At 45.5% G+C, this 20,017-nt stretch overlaps 2 protein-coding genes across 3 annotated transcripts in view; both read left to right on the top strand.

Moving 5' to 3' along the window:
• The window catches only part of LOC142572742 (uncharacterized), a 51,021-nt gene extending 43,189 nt beyond the window's left edge, over positions 1 to 7,832 (top strand). Inside the window, exons 8-9 of the mRNA XM_075682058.1 lie at positions 1,308 to 1,447; positions 5,127 to 7,832. Coding sequence (XP_075538173.1) covers positions 1,308 to 1,447; positions 5,127 to 6,448 — 1,462 coding nt within the window. The 3' untranslated portion in view covers positions 6,449 to 7,832. The remainder of the gene's footprint in view (positions 1 to 1,307; positions 1,448 to 5,126) is intronic.
• Positions 7,833 to 9,318: 1,486 nt separating this feature from the next.
• Positions 9,319 to 20,017, top strand: part of gprs (speckle type BTB/POZ protein) — a 31,096-nt gene continuing 20,397 nt past the window's right edge. Inside the window, exons 1-4 of one of the 2 annotated variants that reach the window (XM_075682060.1) lie at positions 9,319 to 9,595; positions 10,357 to 10,688; positions 11,054 to 11,207; positions 14,586 to 14,697. In XM_075682060.1, coding sequence (XP_075538175.1) covers positions 10,495 to 10,688; positions 11,054 to 11,207; positions 14,586 to 14,697 — 460 coding nt within the window. In that variant the 5' untranslated portion in view covers positions 9,319 to 9,595; positions 10,357 to 10,494. The remainder of the gene's footprint in view (positions 9,596 to 10,356; positions 10,689 to 11,053; positions 11,208 to 14,585; positions 14,698 to 20,017) is intronic. The other variant, XM_075682059.1, reaches the window with a different exon arrangement.

Here is a 20,017-nt window from a genome sequence, read left to right as displayed (position 1 = left end):
ATTGATGATTAACACTGTTGCTGGGTTTCAATGCATTCTCAATCTCTCAACAAACGTGGCTTTCTCGGAAAATGTAAATACAAGAATGTTAGGCATTAGGCTGGTTGAAGTACGCACTGAAATCTGGTTTTCTCCTTTGTTAGTTTCCAGGAATCTCAAACGAGGGCTGCAGGTACGACTCTGATAGGGTTATGTGAAAAACATGTGAACTTGGCAGTTCTCATAGTTGGTTGGGTGCTCACTATTTGTTGTGCCTTGGGCTGGTCGTGGTTTATTTCCAGAAGGTTTTCATCAGGCGGGCCTTGGAACGGTCGGCGGAACGAAGCAAGAAGCACGGGGCCTACTGGTCTCTGAGGTGCTCGGATACTGCAGCCCCTTTGAGACCCCTTGTGGTGGCGGACGGACTGCTAAGATTGACCTGTCAAGTGTGAGAAGCATTCAAACGGGCCTCCCCATGTGAACATAATTGGCGTCTTCTCCGAATCGATGCCACCTCGTTCTCCACGAGCTGACACAAAAGGATAGAAGCAGAAAGCAAACGTCAAGACGACGTCTCGCTTTTATTCTAGCTGACACAGAAGGATAGGAGCAGAAACCAAACGTCAAGACGTCTCGCTTTTACCCAAGCTGACAAAAGGATAGAAGCAGAAACCGAATGTTTTTACCCGAGCTGACACCAAGGATGGGCAAAAGGGAAAGACAGGCTCTGGAGGAAGACGGCAACGACGACAGGACCGCCTGTGGTTATTTAAGGCTGTGCTGGCCCATTTGTTAATAAGGCCGCTCGAGACTCGGATGAGAGTCGCATCCATGCACCAGTGAAGTGAATACGACCCTTCTACTCTTCATCTTGACTATGCCCAGCTTCGTCGTCGTTTCCTGATTCCTGCAGTGAAGGCCCACCTCACCCGGTAGAGATTATATCAATACCAACTGGGCTTTGGCATGAGTAATTGCCACTGAAGAGTGTCTACGGGCATGTCAGCTGACTTCCTTCACATGTAGTCAGCAAAAAGATAAATTGGACATGAGGCAATGCACCTGACATCTGCGTATGCCTACAGCATCATTTTCATATTTGTAAGCTGCCACCATTAGTTTTCATCAACATGCCAAACGTGGAACCCACGCGGACCACCCAAGTGTCAACATACGAGTTTTATTATGCATTTTTTTTGGCAAGGGCATGTTTTATTTTACCTTGCCTCATGGGATGTAATGAAACACTCGACTATTTACATCTTAAACAACACATCCTTTTTCTCTTTACTGGCCTTGTCTGAGCAGCAATCCCATTTATCAAACAGGAAACTAAACAAGATGGCCAAGAAACAGGACCCGAGGGCTGAGAAGAAGAAACGGAGCAAGGACAAGAAGAAGTCCAAGAAGAGGAAGCACAAGCACAGTGGAAAAAAGGGAAGTTCCAGTAGCGAGAGCTCCGACTCTGGTGAGTAGATTGTGCTTTTCTTTTCTTTTCCTTTAGAAGAGCAGAGGCAACAACACTGAAATCTATGCCATAAGCATGAGAGGAAGACTTTAGCTGAAGTGGATGTGCGATACTGCCAATCAGCAGTCCATTCTTTTAAACAATTGGTACCTTGAAACTGTGCGCACCACCCAAAAATATGTCTGGCATGTCAAGGCCTTCCTGGAAATCTTCTGGAAGTGTTCTGGCTGTCAAACATTGTGGATCTTGTCCCTCGTACAAGGTAACCCCAGCTTTGATTTTCACAGTTGCTTTGACGTTGCATTGTATATGTGCATTTACATCAATATTTGAGAGCAAATTTCGGGACCCATCTGGGCCGCTGTTGTATTGTGCTGCTAGGCACGAGGTCCATTATTATTGCTAGATTGCTTGATCAGTTCTCAATCTCCTCCTTAGAGCATTGCCAGACCAATTCCACTTTGCATACTGCCACATGGCAGGCAACGAACTAAGGCCATGTGAGGCATGGCTTTTAATGTCTGCACTGACTGGTAGGTAAAAGATCACCGTGCTCACCACCACATGGCTGGCAATGTAGAGTGGTTGCATGCATTGGTCACAGCCAAGTGCTGAAATTTTGGTGTGCAAGAAGCAGTCTTGTGGCTTCAAATCCAAAATCCTGTTATGGTAACCATCACAAAGGAAGTTGCAGCTTGGGCTGTAAGGAACGTCAAACACCAGTATTTGAGTTTGAGCTTGTGCGGGCATTTCCCATGTCATGTAAGCTTGTGTTTTCTTTTTTTCCTCCCTACTTGTAATTGGCCATGCTATATTTAGTACTAACACTTAGTTTTGCAAACACACAAGGCAGTGTGCTAGGTCTGTATGTACAACAGCATGCATGAAGTCTTATGTATATGAAAGTCATTGTGGTCAAGCTACTGTTACCAAGGAAACTAAGTGCAAAGAATGAGGTATTAGGCCTGGGTCTTGATGCTTAGAATAGATACCAAGTCAGTTCATCTGGCGCCTACATTAAAATTTTTTAAATATGTGAAGCCTATACCACAGTTTTAATTGTACAATTATTTGATGCCTTCAAGCTATGTTTAGTCATTTATCCTCACGATACCAAGATTTTGCATATCTGGTTGATTATTTTTTTTTTTCCTGAGATAGTGTGGCACTTGTGCTTTCACGATGTCTACTGCTTCGTGCCCTCTTTATGACTAGATCTACTGCTGTCTCCTAATGATTTTCAAATTTTTCTCAAGTGAAGACGTACAGACAACCATGCTTGTGATGGCCACTGTGACCTTTCGAACTGCAGGAGTTCGGCACTATTGGGATATTTCTGTATTTCACCTAGCTACAAGGTGCCTCATGACAGAGGTGGACATCTGAAACTCCGGAGTTTAACCTAACCACCAATGAATTTTTCCCATCTTTGCCTTTTGCTATGGTTGAGCAAAACGGTCACGTTGCACTAACAACACACTGATTTGTGTTCATCATGGGTTTCAGAATATTGAGCCATATTTAGTGCCCATGTTTTAAAGCTAACAAAGGTATGATCACACACATAGGAAAGCCTACATGCTTTCAGTGCCATTTTAAGCTGCAGTAGCCATCGAGAACTGGACTGGCTCTTCAGTGGAATATTGCAGCGAAGGGGGCGGGGGGCATTCCTGGTAGTATGCTGTGCTTGTCCTAAAGCTACTCTGAGTGGAATATAAAAGGTTTCATTTTGTGCAAAAGTGACCCATGTTTTATATAATGTTTTGTGAAGGTTAGTAAAGTCTATTTTAGTTAGTGCTTTTGGTAACGAATAAAGGCCATGCAGCATGGTCAGTGCAGTCATGATTCCCACTTACGCTGGCCTCCGATCATGCATCATGTTCTTGTACTATCATTTCTTATCATTCAGCTTTTGGATACACTTTGTTGCGCTAGCAGCTGGTAAAACTTTTTTTTCAAGCTTTGCAGGGGCCAGTATATAACCCTATATAAAACCAGGTGGACTTCTGAGCAGGCTTTGGGATACAGAGTGTCTTGAAATTTTCACTGCCCCGCTGACAGTCTCTCTCAAGCACTGTAACCACATTGGGCTTGCTGCACTGGTCACATCACTTTTTCTTGGAGATACGCTGCATAAACACTACTTCATTAATTGTAAGAAACTCCATGGGAGTTGGCAAGTGAGACCATTGGGATCAGTCACGCTGACTTTGCGGATCAGAAACAAAAGTAGAGAGTGCCATCTTAATGTAGGTTTCCGACACTCCTCCGCACCTCCACATGGACTTGCATGCAAGGGCTGTATATGCTGTAGCAGTTTGTCGACTTGAATTTCACAGGTTTGGAAGAAAAGGACAGTAGTTAGAAGAGGGACGAGGGTATTGAAGAGAGACGTATTTCATCACTCCATTTTGGTTAGGTGCCGGCACCACTCCAGCCATTCATTCACCATCACGTTTGAGTCGCTCTGCACTCCATGTGCTCCGCTACTTCTATTTAGAATGGCACATGAATAAGTACCTGCAAATGAATCAACTTCTGTAGTCATAGGTGTCGCCCAAGAATATCATTTACATATAATATGCACCACGTAACTGCAAACATATCATGCAATCCACCAGTAAAAGCTGTGGCATGTCTAGCCCATGGCACTCAATCCTAAGTGCTTTTGCGTCTACACACAGTGGTGTGGTGGAAAGAACTGCCAGTTTCATGGAACAGGTGACAATATGCTCATACACCATGAGTATGCTGAGATTGGTAGCTTGGATGTGAAAAAAATTTGAACAGTGTGAGAGCACCAAGGCATGATCAGAGTAATTGAGAACAGCACATTATAAAATGTAGACACTGCATTTTAACATCGTTCAAGTGTTAACCACCCTGAAGCTTGGCTATTGTGCCAAGGAGGGCACGAAGTGTTCTTTTTTTTTTGCATATTGTAGAACATAGCCCATCAGGAACAGATGTTGTCAAAATGCAGGTTAGCACAAACTGAATCATGCAACATTTCAAATATAACGAGAGCAGAGATCGGTAGTTGAGCTACTGCAGTGGTATTGATCCTGTAGCATTTCAATAATTCTCGCTGCTGTTCCCTTGCAACGCAGTTCACTTGATATTGTGCTGTTGTAAATTGAAGCAAAATGTTAAGGTACGGCTGGATTTGTCCACAGGCAGTGCACATTCTCAAGAGGAAAAAAAAATCCCTTATGCGCTGCTGATATCATTGTATAGCAAAGTTCTGAAGAACTTTATTTATGATTTGCACTGTTTAAGACTGCAAAATCAGTTGTAATTTTGTGCATTTGTTGCACTTTTACATTCAGTATTAGCATTAGCTCGACATTACATGTGATTCAGTTGTGCACATTTCAAAGCGGTCATTCCTAGGAGTTAACTTATCAGAGAAGGGCAGTTTTGGGTATCTTTCTTGGTTGCATGTTTTTCGAACAGTTCACTTGTGCCATTTGTGTGATAGATACGCTGTACTATGTAAATGTTTGGTTCGCTTGAAGTTTACATTGTGCATGCCTTTATCCTTCTTGTTTTCTCTATATGTGATTTTTGCTGTGTTGTGGCATATGCTTTACTTTTCCTAGCGTGCACTTTTTGTTCTTTTCAAAAAGAAAGAATAACTAAGCTGAAAGAGCACAATTACATTGGTTTCATCCATCAGATGTGGCTAAGCGAAGAAAAGATCGCAAACGGAAGAAGCATGGTGGAAGCAGCAAGAAAAAGACATCCAAAAAGGGCTCCAGCCATGAGAGCAGTGGATCGAGCAGCAGCTCCGATGAGTCAAGCACTTCAAGTGACTCTAGCAGTCACTCATCCTCTTCGGATGGCAGCGACGACCAGCGCTCACGCAAACGCCGGGCTTCCGAGGAACCCAGCACAGCCACAACCGACATCTCATCCTCCAAAAAGGCCAAGCACAGCCGCAAGAAGAAGGAGTCCAAGCGACACCGACATGGCAAGAAAGCTTCTGGGTCGAGCGACAGCGAGGACAGTTCCACAGGGGACAAGCATCACAAGAAGAGGAAGAAGCACAAGTCCAAGGACAAGAAGCAGCACAAGGGAAAGGCTCCAAGCAAAGAGAAGATAACTAAGAGTGCCACCAGCAGCCTTGTGGAGGAGCTGAAGGAATTACTCCCCAAGACTGGTGGCCCAGGATCACTGTTTGATGAAGGCAAAGGACAGAAGCCTGCAGGGCTGCTTTTCAGTGACCCCATGAAAGACCTGCTGCCGAAGCCAGCTTCATCTTTCTTGAATGATGCCTTGGAAGAAGCCATTTCCAAGAAAGACCGGTCTTCCTCACACCACTTAGCTGACTCATTTGGGGACGTGTCATCAAAGAATGGCCCATCACTGTTTAGTGAATCACTGAATGACTTTTCAAAGTCAAGAGACACCTCTGCACTGTTTGAGGAGTCTTTGAATGACCTACCAAGGCTTGTGGCTGAGCCTCCAAAGGACGTGCCTATGTCCAAGCCAATGTTCAAGGACACTTTCAAAGAGCTCGTCCCTAAGCCCAGTGGTGGAGCCACCTCCGGCGTCTCAATATTTAGCGGAGACCTCGAAGAGCTGCTGCCCAAAGTGCATGACTCCTCTGACGAAGAGTTGCGAAAGCCACCATCACCTTCCAGGGCAGTCATCAAAAAGGAACTAGGCAAGCCACAGAAGGTGATTGATTTTGATTTCAACTTGGAGGGACTCGACGAAGAGCACGGCTTTGGTGGCAGCACCAAGAGCGGCCCCAAAGCGACTTCTGGAAGTAGTAGTCAGCTGATCCACTTTGACATTGACTTCGAGAACCTTGATGCAAGCAGTAGTGGACCCAGCGCTGCCAAGGAGAAGTACTCACCATCATCTCCAACCTCAGCTGTGAAGAAGGATGTCGGCTCAGACCCTGAGCCCGACAAGCTGGGCTCCCTGCTGAGGAATCCATCTCCACCGCCACCTCGCAGGAACAGCAGCTCCAAGTCAAGCCCGGACCAGTAGATGTGCATGTGTTTCTTTTTATGAAAAGAGAAAACAGTGCTGTACAGACACATAAGTTTTTTATTGCAGTGCAGCCTGGAGATTACTATCGTCTTATTTTACCATCCTCTCCCGTGCCCTGGTAATTGCATTGTTGCATACGTAATGTATTGCATGCCAGCACTTTATGCATCTGTGTACGTTTAAGGATGAGATACAGGGGTGAGGTGATGCAGTCTGTTCATTTTTATTGTATCACACGAAGCACTTTGTGAACAGGTGGAACCAAAGGTAAATGGAACATGCTTCTGAGTTCCAAGTGCGCAAGTTTGCACCATTGCAGAGTTACAATGCTTAGCAGTGCCGAAGCATGAACATTTTATGCCTGTTAATGTTTGGTAGGCAAGCATTAGTGCAGTTATCACGGTGCCTTGTTCCATTTAATTGGGGTTCCACTTTCACATGCTATCTTCACGGCAGTGTGCAGCCTGTAGTGCAATGCTTGTCATCAAATAAGCATGCATCGATACTGTGTAGGCAAGCATCAGATGTTTCCTGACACTTTCCGCTTGTCTATATTAGTGAGTGCAGACATGCATTTGTGTAGTGGAACATAGGTGTGCGAGGCTTGTATTGTTGGGTAAAGTTAAGAATGACTGCAGCGCTGTGAAGATTGTCACCATATTTGCTCATCACAAGTACTTAGCAGGAACTTTTCTTTGTTTGACTTGAGGTAATCACTCTTCAAGTTCAAGCTATTGTTAAAGCATTCAAAACATAATGTATAAAGCAGTGGTACAGAATTTGTGTGAACATCTTCACTGTGGCTATTCCCGCCACACTACGAAACCAAAAGTTTCAATTTTAACTTGTATAGTGCAAGTCCCTGCACCTTAATCTAGTTAGCACATTGCCTCTCAGTTTGAAAATTCGCATGCGTCTTGTACAGTGAACCCAACATAAACATTGCTTCTGCACCCTGTTCTGTCATCTTTATATAATGCAGTAGTGCAGTTGATTATTTTAAATCCTGAAATGTATTTCAGCCTTCTGACGCTGCATGTTGCCTAAAACATAACTGAAGCTTACCTCTGATAAGTACATGTTGCCTTAATTTCCCTCTTATTGCACACAGCCAGCGTATGTGTACACTGGCCATTTCTCGTCCTCCTCTCATTGTCTCGATAAATATTCGTCTTTGCTTGCTTTTTTTCATCTACTTTACATGAAATTGATATGTCTTGCCAGATCTCGTGTATGTAGTGACAGCTTATGCTAATGCCCAATCGAAATAGGACAATGTCCCTCTGTGTCTGGTACTCTTTAGAGGAAGCATGTGAAAAAAACAACTTTTTGCTGTTGTCTTAAAAAGTAATAAAGACAGTGGGTGTTCCCCGAAAATACATTAACAGTGTTGTCATCACTCCAGTGTTCTGAAAGAAGTTGCTTACAATTGGCAGCTGTTGATTCACTTGTGTGTAACGTGGTGAGCAGGTGGTAGCAGAAAGCCTTTCGCATCAAAGTTAAACCACTGTTTCATATTTTGTGGTACATGCAGCATTGGCTGCACATACCATTTTTGCAATACTGCATATGTTACAGTTTACTAATTGAGCCTCATCGATAGATCTACAAGCCACAAATGACACAGTGGCGTGCCTGTTGGCATCTTCTTTTGATCACAATTGGTACATGTTCTCTTTTATTGCATGATTCTCATCTGCTCTCTGTTCTGTGCAGTTGCCTCTTCTTGATTTTCTTTGACTGGTTCATGATTGGCAGTGCACAGAACAGAGCAGAACAGCACAGTGTTCAGCTGATGAGCATTGCGTTCAGAGTCAATCTGTTGAAAAACTCTAGGCACACAATATTCTTCTACTGCTGCAAGCTCCATCAACTGATGGTGTTGCATTGTTTTTCTACTTCATAATAACTACAATGTGGAGGCGACGGGCAAGTGCATGTTTTCAGCATGTGATCCAGGTCACAAGACAATAGCTTCTTCCATTTTGTGCCAGGATGCACAAGCCAGTATACAAACTGAGGATGTTCATAATCCAGTAGAAATATTCCAGCAGGTTCTTTCAGCATGCAGCGCCATCTATGTCATCGACGACCTTTCGCGTTTTGTATCACCCTCACGCTCTCTTTGCGGAGGGCGCACATTATAGCGGTGCACAGGAGCACTTTCGATCAGCATTGAATTTCTTGGTCGCGACTGGTTCGATCACTTCCACAGCTTGCTTTGAGGTGCCTATTGCCAAAGAGAAAATTTTGATAGGGCTCGATCGCGATCGCAAGTGCTCCGCGTGACACGGCGTCACAGGCCGGCTTTCGATCGTGATCGAGGCCGATCCGGAATTGCGAATGGAATTTATAGACCTCGATTGGCTGTCTTTCGTAGCTTATGCAGATCGGAAGGCGCACCGTGTGACACCCGTGTGAGGAAGGGCAAATTAAGTGCCGAGTAAATCAGCAACTCTACTTCAAGCGGAGCGACGTGCGTCAATGCTGTTGCCTAAAGTTGCGCATCTTCGTGGACTTCTAGCTGTCCGTCTGGCATCGTATGTGGTTCGCGCATACAGGTGCCCGGGATCAGATGAGAGAGAGACATGGCTTTCTAGCGCCCGCTTAGTCGTTGAGTGTCGCGTCCATTTCAGCCATCCACCCAAGCCGAACGCCGTTCAAGTTTCACATTTAATCTTATTTTCTGTCGCAAACCGCGCCCAGATTAGGGAGCGGACGCGTCGCCCAGCCGTACCAGCTGCCGCACAGTCTCGCTCGCGCATGGCAGCGCTCATCATCCTGATTTCCACTCGAATCGACATCGAAATGGGCCATCGCGCTCGAGCGTGCGTTGCGGAGAAGCGAGCGAGCGAGCCGCGACGAGCGCGCGCGGCAGTTGCTTCCGCGCACTTGAGTCCGTCGGCTACCGCGCTGTTGCTGCGCGCTCGCGCGCCCATCGATCGATGTGACGTCCCTCTCATCGAGTCGATCGACACTCCCTCCGCCGCCGCGATGGCGACGACTTGTGCCGCGCACTCGTACGACCGCACGAATGACGACGACATGGAGGCAGCCTCCTTCTAGGGGCCCGCCACTACTCGGGACGTCGGCGGCAAGAGAGGGCGACGCCATGCCGTAGCCTCCCAGCTGCTGGACTCCCCGGTGAGTCTATTGCCGCACGGCGCAATGCCCCGTTGCCGTCGCTTTGGCCGCAGCCCGCGCTCCAGCATCAGGTGGCCGCAGCCGCCGTCGCCGAATGGTCTGTCGTGACCGCGGGCGTGTTGAGATAACGGGAGCGCGCCCGACGTTCGAACGGCACTGACGATATGTGCTCGAGTCGACGTGCTGCGGCCAAGCTGCATTCTGCGGCCCGGGTGCGATAAGAGCGTGGGCCGGGGCCAGGGAGGCTCGAATGGATTCACTCCCATTGAAACTAGCATACGTAGCATATTGAAGCCCTCTGGCTAGTTGCAAAATTCGGTGCTTTTAATCATTATTATTGCGCTGAAGTAAAATGTTCTCCCAGGGGAACTGTTGGGTCTGATGTATCAGTAGGACTCCATAAGGTGCCCTCAGAACATGCCTAGTCTATGTACCTGGTGCAGGCTTGGACAGCTGTATTAATGTTAGGACTTGTTCTTTCATAACTACCCATAAACCTGGGACATTTTTCTTTGTTATCCTACCATATTTATATCAACGTTTCAGATACTGTGAAACAATCATGATGTTTGCGTACCCAAATCAGTTTCTGTGTGGTGAGTGTTGAGTGATATTATTTGTACTTAGTCTCATCTTTGTGCACTAGGTCACCTCTTTAGGAAAAAAAATGCACCGAAATGTTCTGTGTGTGCATGTTTTTACATATATTTCCAATTGTGCATTCGTGTTCTTACATGAACTCCATTTTTCTTTCTTTTCAGAGCACCTTCTGTACCCTAGTAGAATTACCTTAGTCAAAAACCCTCTCCTACCTTTAGCAAAGTGGCAAGAAAGAAAGGATATCAAGGAACATCCTTAAAGGCAGACAGAAGTGATTGGCTCTTAACGTGCTTGCTAGCATGAGTGGAATGGCGGAAGACCTTGCGGCTTCCGAAGAAGAGCCCGACTACTCGGTCTTTGAAAACAAAACCGGGCTGGCTGAAGACATGAAGTTTCTGGCAAGCATGCCTGAACTTTGCGATGTAACTTTTCTCGTGGGAGACACGAGAGAACCCGTCTGTGCCGTCAAGGCCGTGCTGGCCGCACGGAGCAGGTAACCACGCAACACTCTTCGACAAAAGCTGCAGTGGTTGAAGGCTTGCGTGACAAGCATTCTTGCTACTGTGGCTTTCCTTGACTGCTGTTTTTGTTTTTCATTTTTTTTTGTCTCAGGCTTTGTTTCTTTTTGTTTTTCTTTTCTTTTTCATTCTCTTGTGCCATGCGTTGCGCATTGCCCCAGGCCTTGACAATCATTGGTCTGGGAACAACCAAAAACAAACCATTATTCACCCTCCCTTGCCATCTAGTTTACAGACCTAGGGGGCACTGGTCGGCATTTTCTGTTCATTGAAAAACATAGCAGCCACCCTTTCGCTTTCGCCAGCAGTGACTGTGCATGTTCTTTCCTCCCCCTTTTAGGGTATTCCACAAAATGCTGTACGGTGGCTTCCAAGGAGTTCCAAATCGTGACCGTGATGCTTCGTCAAAAAAACGAGATCTGAACAAGGAGACAAAATTGAAATTGTTCTTGAAGAGAAGCAGTGAGCCAATGCTGAACATACAGTTTCCTCAGGTAAGTATTCCACTCCCTTGGTCACTGGAAGGCGTCGCCATGCCACCAGCTTAACAACCCTCTCTCTCTCTCTCTCTCTCTCTCTCTCTCTCTCTCTCTCTCTCTCTCTCTCTCTCTCTCTCTCTCTCTCTCTCTCTCTCTATCTCTATCTCGCTTTTACTACTGTTCCAGAATAGATGTTTGTAGCACTGGTAGAGAATGTTTAGCCTGTATTGCTTATTGCTGCTGTGGACAAACATGTTTCTTTTTATTTCATTGCAAATCGTATGTTTAGAAAGGAGTACTACCCTATAGGCTCACATAAGGGCCACACTTGTTTTTTCTCTGTTTTGACGAGGTGCGGCCCTTGCACGGGACTGAACCTCTTGTGCAAAATTGTGCTCGCCCCAGACGTAGCATTCCATCAGAGGTCAACACGCAGCTCTCGCCATTTAATAGTGGCACATGAAAATTTGCAGCACAGGAGAATTCGCCGATGCACACGCGTAGCGTCATGACACTGAACGCAGTTGTGTATCTGTTGGAATTCTTTTTTTCCTGATTTGGGCTGCCAAGTTAGGTGTACGGTGCTTATGCGAGTCTATATGGTAATTGTACCGTAATAAGTCTATAACAGGACTAGCAACGTTTATCCAGTTACAATAGCTAAACTGCTTTTCTGTCCCTCTTTCAGCCAAAGCACAGATCATAGGTTAGGGTTTTGAATGCAGCTGGTACCAGACGACTTCTGTACCAAAAAGCGGGTAACTTTCGTAACGCTTGTTTTGTGAAATAATTCAGAACATGAAATATCATGGAAGTTTTGTTAACTCAATGACTTTAATTTTAAAAATACGTAATATTTACCTTATTGGAGAAGATTCCCCATGGAAAGGGGGTATCTACAACCCGCCGCCGCACCGCAGGGTGCTGCGGCAACGAGCCCACTCGCTGCGGCATGCTGAAGACAGCTGTATGCCCTGATTGGTCTCTGTGGGTGACGTAGCTCCAGGTAGATGTACTACTCCAGGCATGTGGTGAGCCATCGCAAGCGTCTGCATCCGACTGGAACAGGTCGTCTGCTTCCTAACCATCGTGGTCGAAGCTCGCAATGTTTGGAATCCTTTCAAAGCGAGTCCGGAGTGCAGCATCAATCGCGCACAGGCATAGTCCAGCATTTCCAGCGTGCCAGACAGCGGCTGGCGAAGTCGGATGCATCACAACAGTGATGTCAGGATCACCTAAAATTTGCCCCCTGTATACTGTATTTACTCGCATAATGATCGCACTCGCGTAATGATCACACCCCTGAATTTTGTCGTCAAAATTCAATTTCTTTTCTTTCTTGTGTAATGATCGCACCCTGAACTTGTCGCAGCAATATGTCGTGTGCCAAGTCTAGCTAATGATGACCGCGCTTACCATCTGTCGAATGCTACGCCGACGACTCTTGAAGACATACCAAGCGGTCTTCACGCACCCAACATTCTTAAGCAGATGCCCCATTTCATTCCTTTCATCACTTTCAGCACTTCCATGCAAAAAACAAAAGGTACAACCAAACTTGCCTCAGCTTTATTATTTCTAGGCTTCATAATAGGGTTTTGGTCAGCAACAACAACATAAAGGGTGCCTTTCGATTCTTGTCTGCACTCATAGGCATGCAACAAATTGCGAGCGGCAACAATAATGGCCACGTTTACACTGTTATGTTAGCGAAGTGTACCCTATTCATACGCCGACGCTTGTAACGCAGCTAAGATATTCGCCCACCTTTAGCGGAAACGTGCCGTATTAGGATAGCAGTGAATACAAATGCCGCAGTTTCCGCAGCATGCCCGCCATGTGTTTCTATGTCACTGGCAGCTAAGCGCGCCCATCTCTGTTTCTGTCCCCTCAAAGTGTAAATGGCTACATTATTGTCGCAAACTTGCCAATATTAATGATATTAGTCATTACTGATACGGAAGAAACTGTTTCAGTGCGCGTAGTGTACTCACGAGAAGAAAAATAATCACGTTCGGCGCGTTCGGCTTGCTCCGCCGGCTGCCATTTTTGTTTTGGTGTCCCGCACTGACAGCGGCAGCCGCCTGCTTGTAATCCCGCAGCAAATGCAGGATGAAAAAAGAAAATGTTTCTTTTCGAGAAAAATTTAACCCGCGTTATAATCGCACCCCTGATTTTGCATCAATTTTTTTTTTTTACAAAAAGTGCGATCATTATGCGAGTAAATACTTTAGCTCGGTGTGTTGAACAGTAGTGCGGTGAGCAGGCACTTTTCTGTTTGGCAAACGAGCAAACTCTGCACACTCACTCACTTCAGTGCACCCCAACTGTAGTCCAGCATGCTGCCAGCCAGCTGAGCTTGCATACAATGCACTCTGGTCTAGCAGCTCTGGTGTGAGATTGCACATCTTTTATTCCTGTGCCAGAAGCACTTACCTCGTGTCCACATTACGCCGGACTATATCCGCACCTTTAAGCCGATGTGCATGCTGCCGACATAATACTCATGCGAGCGAAGATCAAGACAACATTTCGTGCAACCCTCGGAAATTGTGTGATTGTCACAGCAATCAGTGCAATAAGAAATGTGCTACTTAAACCATTTGGTGCGAGAGAACACAGCTGCTCATCGCTATCTCATAAACTGTAGCACTGCAAAGGAATAAGACTCTTTGGAGACGCCGTCAACTCAACTGTAAGTTTAGGGATAGCCTCCGAGTTTCGCTTGTCGTAGGCACCAAAATTGGAAGCAGTGGCGCCTGCATGAACATCCAAAATTAAATTTGACCTGCACGTCACAGTGACATTCAGTGTGGGACATTCAGTGACATTCAGTGACATTCAGTGCACGTCACAGTGACTACGTATGGTGGAGCGGGGCACTGCCCCGCTCCACCATACGTAGTCTTCGCAGTGCAAGGCATTGAAGAAGCAGCGCGAGCACTGTGAAGGGGATTAAAGGCTATCTTTGATTGTCAATAGCTAGGCTTCCAATGCATGCATTGAAATACCTTTTGCTGAACACTATTTCCCAGAATAGTCTATTTTAACTTCAAGTGCATTTCTCAACTTTCATGAAATGTGTTTCAGGGTCCCTTTTATAGTAACCTGCTCCTAATGCACACTAGCCCCATGATTTGGAATCTGTGAAAGAATCAAGTTAATGTTTAATGAGCAATTGTACAAAAGAAAATACATACGTGGTGCAGTTAGTTTCTTCTTATTCTTCTTTTCCCTGACACATTCATTCCAGACTTTCTGTGCAGTTTTTGTGCACACCAGAAGTTAGAACATTACAGTGATTATCTTTGTGCTGTGCACTATGGATTGAAAGAAGAAAAATTTTTGTGCCTCTTAGTGCAACCCTTGTACTGACCATTGGAGTTTTTACAGCCACAGACACACCAGACTCTGATCATAGAGGAGTTTGAGCCTGATGTATTCAGGCAACTCATTGAGTACATACACACTGGCTGCGTTACCTTGCAAGCCAGAACACTCCTGGGTAAGTGCTCTTGGATGGCTCTTGTGCTTTCTTCTGTATTGTAATTGGGAACAGGATTGTAAAAATAATTTAGTGGAAGGAATCTTAAGTATAATGAGGCATTTTGCTGGTCTGGTTGGTTCATTATGCTGTAAAGAAGGTGCAATGCAACATAGACAAGGATTGCACTAGTGAATATATGTCTTCTCATTTGACCTTGCCTACCTTGTGCATCTCTTAGTATGTTGTTTTTCAGCTTCTGATATTCATGTTAACTAAGAGTAAAGCAGGAGTAGTCATGCTGTCTTAACTGTGTCAAGGGAATAACTGAATACACAAAAGTTTCCACAGAAAACAGTCGTACTGAGGTCTTCCACATGAGTGTTCTCTGAAACTGTGGATGTCATTGCAAGTTGTTTGCTAATTTGGGGCATTGTGTTTGATACATGGGAACGTGGCCAAATCCACATATGCTCTTTGGTTCCTAATGGATGTTAAGTGAAGACTTTATTCTTGCAGTACTAGTGCTAAATTTGGAAATGTGACTGTGAGAACACACTTACAATGCATCTTCAGTTTGATGCCGGCCAGTGTCAGCGTGTCCATTTTTCGCTGTTCTATGTGTTTCCATATAAGCTGTGTGCCCTGTTGTTGCCTATTAAAGCTGATATATCCCAGCTGACATGTTTCAGCCACTGTAGTAATATCGTAAAATAAAGGGCTAGCTTGGGCCAGTTTGTACATGTCTGAAAAAACTAGTAACAGTGCAAAGAACGGGGTATGTAGACGGAGACAGGCGAAGCACTTCGTCTGTCTCAGTCTGCGTGTCCCGTTCTTTGTGCTGTTACTCATTTTTTCAGTAATATTATGGTTGTGGCAGTGCAACATGGATGCTCCAATACCAGGTGACACTACACTATTAGTGTGTCAGTCACAAATTCTTTACAAGCAGTTGCTGCATTATTCACTCAAAGAAAAACAAATTTACTGATAGATACGTCTAGTTTGCACTTATTGTCGCTTTTACAGTAATTACAATTTCTTGTGCCACTTTTGCATTCTGCACGTTTCAACATATACAGTGAAACCTCGTTAAACCGTAGTTGGCCGGAGCTCGGAAAAAGTACGTGCTAAACGGTAGTACTGTCTAACCGAATTGCATGAAATCGCCCACTTACCTGTCGAAAACGGAACTCAGAGAGAGTGAGATGAAAGGGGAAAAAAACATGCAGTATTTATTCACTTCGCGCGACAAAAGTGTTATTTTCGTTTGATGCCGCGGCGGCCTAGAACGATGACAGCAGCCTCAAACTTACTGAAGCTGCGTGCCAGCTTTTCAGCCAGCCCCCTCTTCTCGCCAAACACTCGCCTGGCAGATTCCTCATTGGCGTTATGTATTCTCCGTGCACGTGTGCAGTAGTGCTGCAGAAGTCCCAGGGGCGCCTTTTTCATTGCCGGGTGCTGGAGTTTGGAATACTTTTCATTTGGAATAGAATTACGTTATCGCGCCCCTGTTATCGTTGCAACGATTGCACTCATGAGGCTGACGTAACGCGTAGCTTATGCCACTGTCGGGCCTGACTCGCCTGTGCTACCGCCTTCAGTGTCGTCCTTATCACTGTCGCTAGTCGACACTTCAGCAACAACACAGTCAACGATGGCGAAAAGTCGAACCCCATAGCCGACATGTCTTCGCGGTCGCAGCAGCGCTGCCGAGCAACTTCTTCGCATTCCAAATGCCACACACTGTAGTAAACAGCAGATCTCTGTTGCGTGCCAGCGCCGACTTCTTCGTGTCACATTCAATAGCACGGACGATGTCTAATTTTTCTTATATGCTGAGCACCCGGCGTCTTTTTTATCCGAGCTTGGGAACGACGCGATCTTTGCTTGCACAACGCCATAATGCTCTCTGGCACGGCATCGAAATGATACGTCTCCTCGATTTGGCTGCACTTTCTGCACTAGTTCAGGGGGTGCAGCACTTTAGCACTCGATTTGCCAGTGCAGCTAGCGCCACCTGCACTTCGGCACTTGATTTGACATCGTGCTGCACGAGTTCATGTACAATTCGGCACTAGATTCTCCGCAAGTTCTTTTCTCGTGCACGTAGTGCAAGGCTTTTGATAGCAGACGACACATGCGGCTCCGTGGCCGTGCGGGTGTTGGTAGACGGCATCGACAGCGCCTGCTATTAGTAACGCAGCACGGACGCCAGTTTTTTTCAGGATGTGTAGGCAGCATCTTGTTAAGGGCGCTTTCCAGGTTCAACTGCTGCTAAGTGCACTGAACGCCGGGATTTTCCCTCAGGTCACAGTCGTTTGTATTAATTTTCACGAGCATACCGCTACCTCGACATTAAGTTTGCGCGAAACCACATCGGTCAGCCGTTTGAAACGTTGTGCCATGTATGATTCAGAAAGGTGTGGAAACCACGCTTGGTCATGCTTTCTGAATAAGGACACACCAACAAAAGAAAAGCCACAGCCGCCCAGTCGCAGCAGACGAAGGCCTGTACGCTCCTGCACTTTTGTCCTCGATTGGGCCGCTGCACTGAAAGTGCTAGTGTCACGCTACACTCACACTTCAAGAATTGGTGCTGCACTGGCACAACACTTTTCTGAAGTAATGCAAAAGGTGCAGCCAAATCGAGGAGACTTAATGTTGATGTTGCTTCACGCGCAAACGCACAGGGCACTTGGAGGCCGTTGTTCCAATCTCTGAGGCTTGTTCTGCCGGGGCCGCCCGATGGAGATGGCGCACCGCCGTGTTTGCGCGACGAAAAGTTCAAACGCTACGTTTTAACCGATGCGTACGCAATGAGCTGGTACGGTTTATGCGGATACAAAACACATTATGTTCAATGGCCGCTGAGTCAGGGATTTGACTTTACTACTTTTAAAACGAAACTACTGTTTAAGCGGGCACAGTTTAACGAGGTTTTACTGCACATAGTACTCTCCTGAGATTGATCCTGGCAATGTTTTACTTTCTGTGCACATGTTAGTTTATATATCTGTGGGGCCCTCTGACCAGCAGGGACATGCATTTCAGCACATAGGACATATGCAATGTCATTGTTACAGCATTAGTGTATTGGTGCCCACTTTATCAAAAGGTAATCTGTGGCATTGCAGCAGCAACCCTGAGCTGTGCGAGCTCGATTTGCACTAAACATCTGTGATCCAGAGCTTCTTGAGAGAAAATTCTTGGACTGATTGGGCCATGCATTGCTAGTTAACATTTCATTCAAGCTTATATCACACTGTCAGTTTGAAATCACACAATATACACTGCGTTTCACTGAGTAGAACCACCTTGGATACCTACTACCCCCTGTATGTTTAGGGCATTTGGGCATTCACTCTACATATTGGATATTGGCTGTTTTTTATCCAGTGTCATGCAAACTGTTTAAAAAAAGTACCATTTAAAATCACAACAGCTTCAGTGGAAGTAAATGAAAGATGCTAGAGCACCACTACAAGTAGGGGTATGAAGGCATATATTTGTAAAGCAGCACAAGTGTAGACCTAGTATAACTTAGTGCAGTAATAGCAAGCAGTTATTTACAAAACTAATTGTGTAATTTTTCTTTTTTCTTCATACTGACCTTGGGCTCAATTGAACATGTTTGGACTCGGACTTGTTGAACTGTGAAATTTTAAGTAACTAAACACTAAAACTGTTTTTCTAACATGGAACTCGAGGCATTTTAATTGCATTGATTGTGAACTTACGCACCCTCGTTTTGCTGGGGCAAAATACCTTTCGTACTATCTGCTTTTGTGACAAAAAATTTGTGCATGCTAAATTACAGCAAGAAATAATATTGTGCAAAGTAATTTGGCACAAGGTTGACTTCATACATTAGTCACAATGTATGAAACAGTTGTCATGTAGAAGGCACTTAACCTCTTAACTAGAGAATCGCAAACTGAGCGACACATCGGTGTGTTTTCACAACCACACTTAACGCACAGCTTCCACAGCATGCCGCTTGCATTTGTGACAAAAACATAGGACATTACATACTGGAAGGCATACAAGCAGTATGGGATCTTACGTAACATTAACGTCATTTGTTATGTAGCGGTTTCAATATATTAAGTTATTCTATGGAAAGCTCAATTCAAAGACCGCTTCACTATGAAAAAGCACACAGAGTGATACATTTCTGTGACTACACTACTTGAGTAGCTTCTTCAACATTGCTTGCCATCTATGAATCAAGTGCAGCGAAACCTTGTTAAACCGTAGTTGGCTGGAGCTCAGAAAAAGTACATACTAAACGGTACTACTGCTTAACCGAAATAGCATGAGATCCCCCACTTACCTGTCAAAAACGGAACTCAGAGTGCGATAAAAGGGCAAAAAAATGTACTATTTATTCACTTCGCATGACAAAAGTCTAATTATTTTCGTTTGATGCCGCGGTGACCTAGCAGTGGCCTGTCGTCAACTCAATCATGATTGGCTCATTTACGCAAGATGCGTGAGGCCGCCAATCTTAGTCGAGAATTCCGATCCGGATCGGGCTTGATCGCGATCAAAAGTGTGTGACACCAGTGTTACTGAAGCTGCGAGCCAGCTTTTCAGCCAGCCCCCTCTTTTCGGCAAACACTCGCATGGCAGATTCCTCGTTGGCGTTGCATATTCTCCGTGGTCAGGCGCGGTAGCGCTGCAGAAGTCGCGGGGCACCTTTTTCATTGTGGGGTGCTGTTCTCGTCGCAATGATTGCATTCATGAGGCTGGCGTAATGCGTAGCTTCTGCCACTGTCGGGCCTGAATTGCCCGTGCTGTTGCTTTCCATGTCCTCCTCATCAGTGTCGTTAGGTGACACTTCTGCAACAGAAGCAACGATGGCGAAAAGTCGAACCTCGTAGCCAACATCTCTTCGGGGTCACAGTAGCGCTGCCGAGCAACTTCGCATTCCAAATGCCACACACCACAGTCAACGGTAGATCCCTGTCATGTGCCAGTGCCGAGTTTTTTGTGCCACATTCGATAGCACTATGTCCAATTTTTCTTGTATGCGGAACTTCGGCATGGACGTGAGTCCTTGTTTGCACAACGTCAAAATGATGTTGATGTTGATGTGGCTTCGCGCGCAAATGCACAAGGCACTTGTAGGCCATTGTTCCAATCTCTGAGGCTTGTTAATTTGACAGGCCGCCCGATGGGAATGACGCACCACTGTGATTGCACAATGAAAAGTGGAAACACTACGTGTTAACTGACATGTATGCAATAAGCTGGTACAGTTTATGCAAATGCAAAACGCATTATGTTCAATGGCTGCCAAGTCGGGGATCTGACTTTACTACTTTTAAAACGAAAC

The sequence above is a fragment of the Dermacentor variabilis genome, chromosome 2 (assembly GCF_050947875.1).
Source record: "Dermacentor variabilis isolate Ectoservices chromosome 2, ASM5094787v1, whole genome shotgun sequence".
Classification (NCBI taxonomy): domain Eukaryota; kingdom Metazoa; phylum Arthropoda; class Arachnida; order Ixodida; family Ixodidae; genus Dermacentor; species Dermacentor variabilis.
Note: the sequence above shows the minus strand (reverse complement) of the source record. Positions and strands in the feature narration are given on the sequence as shown.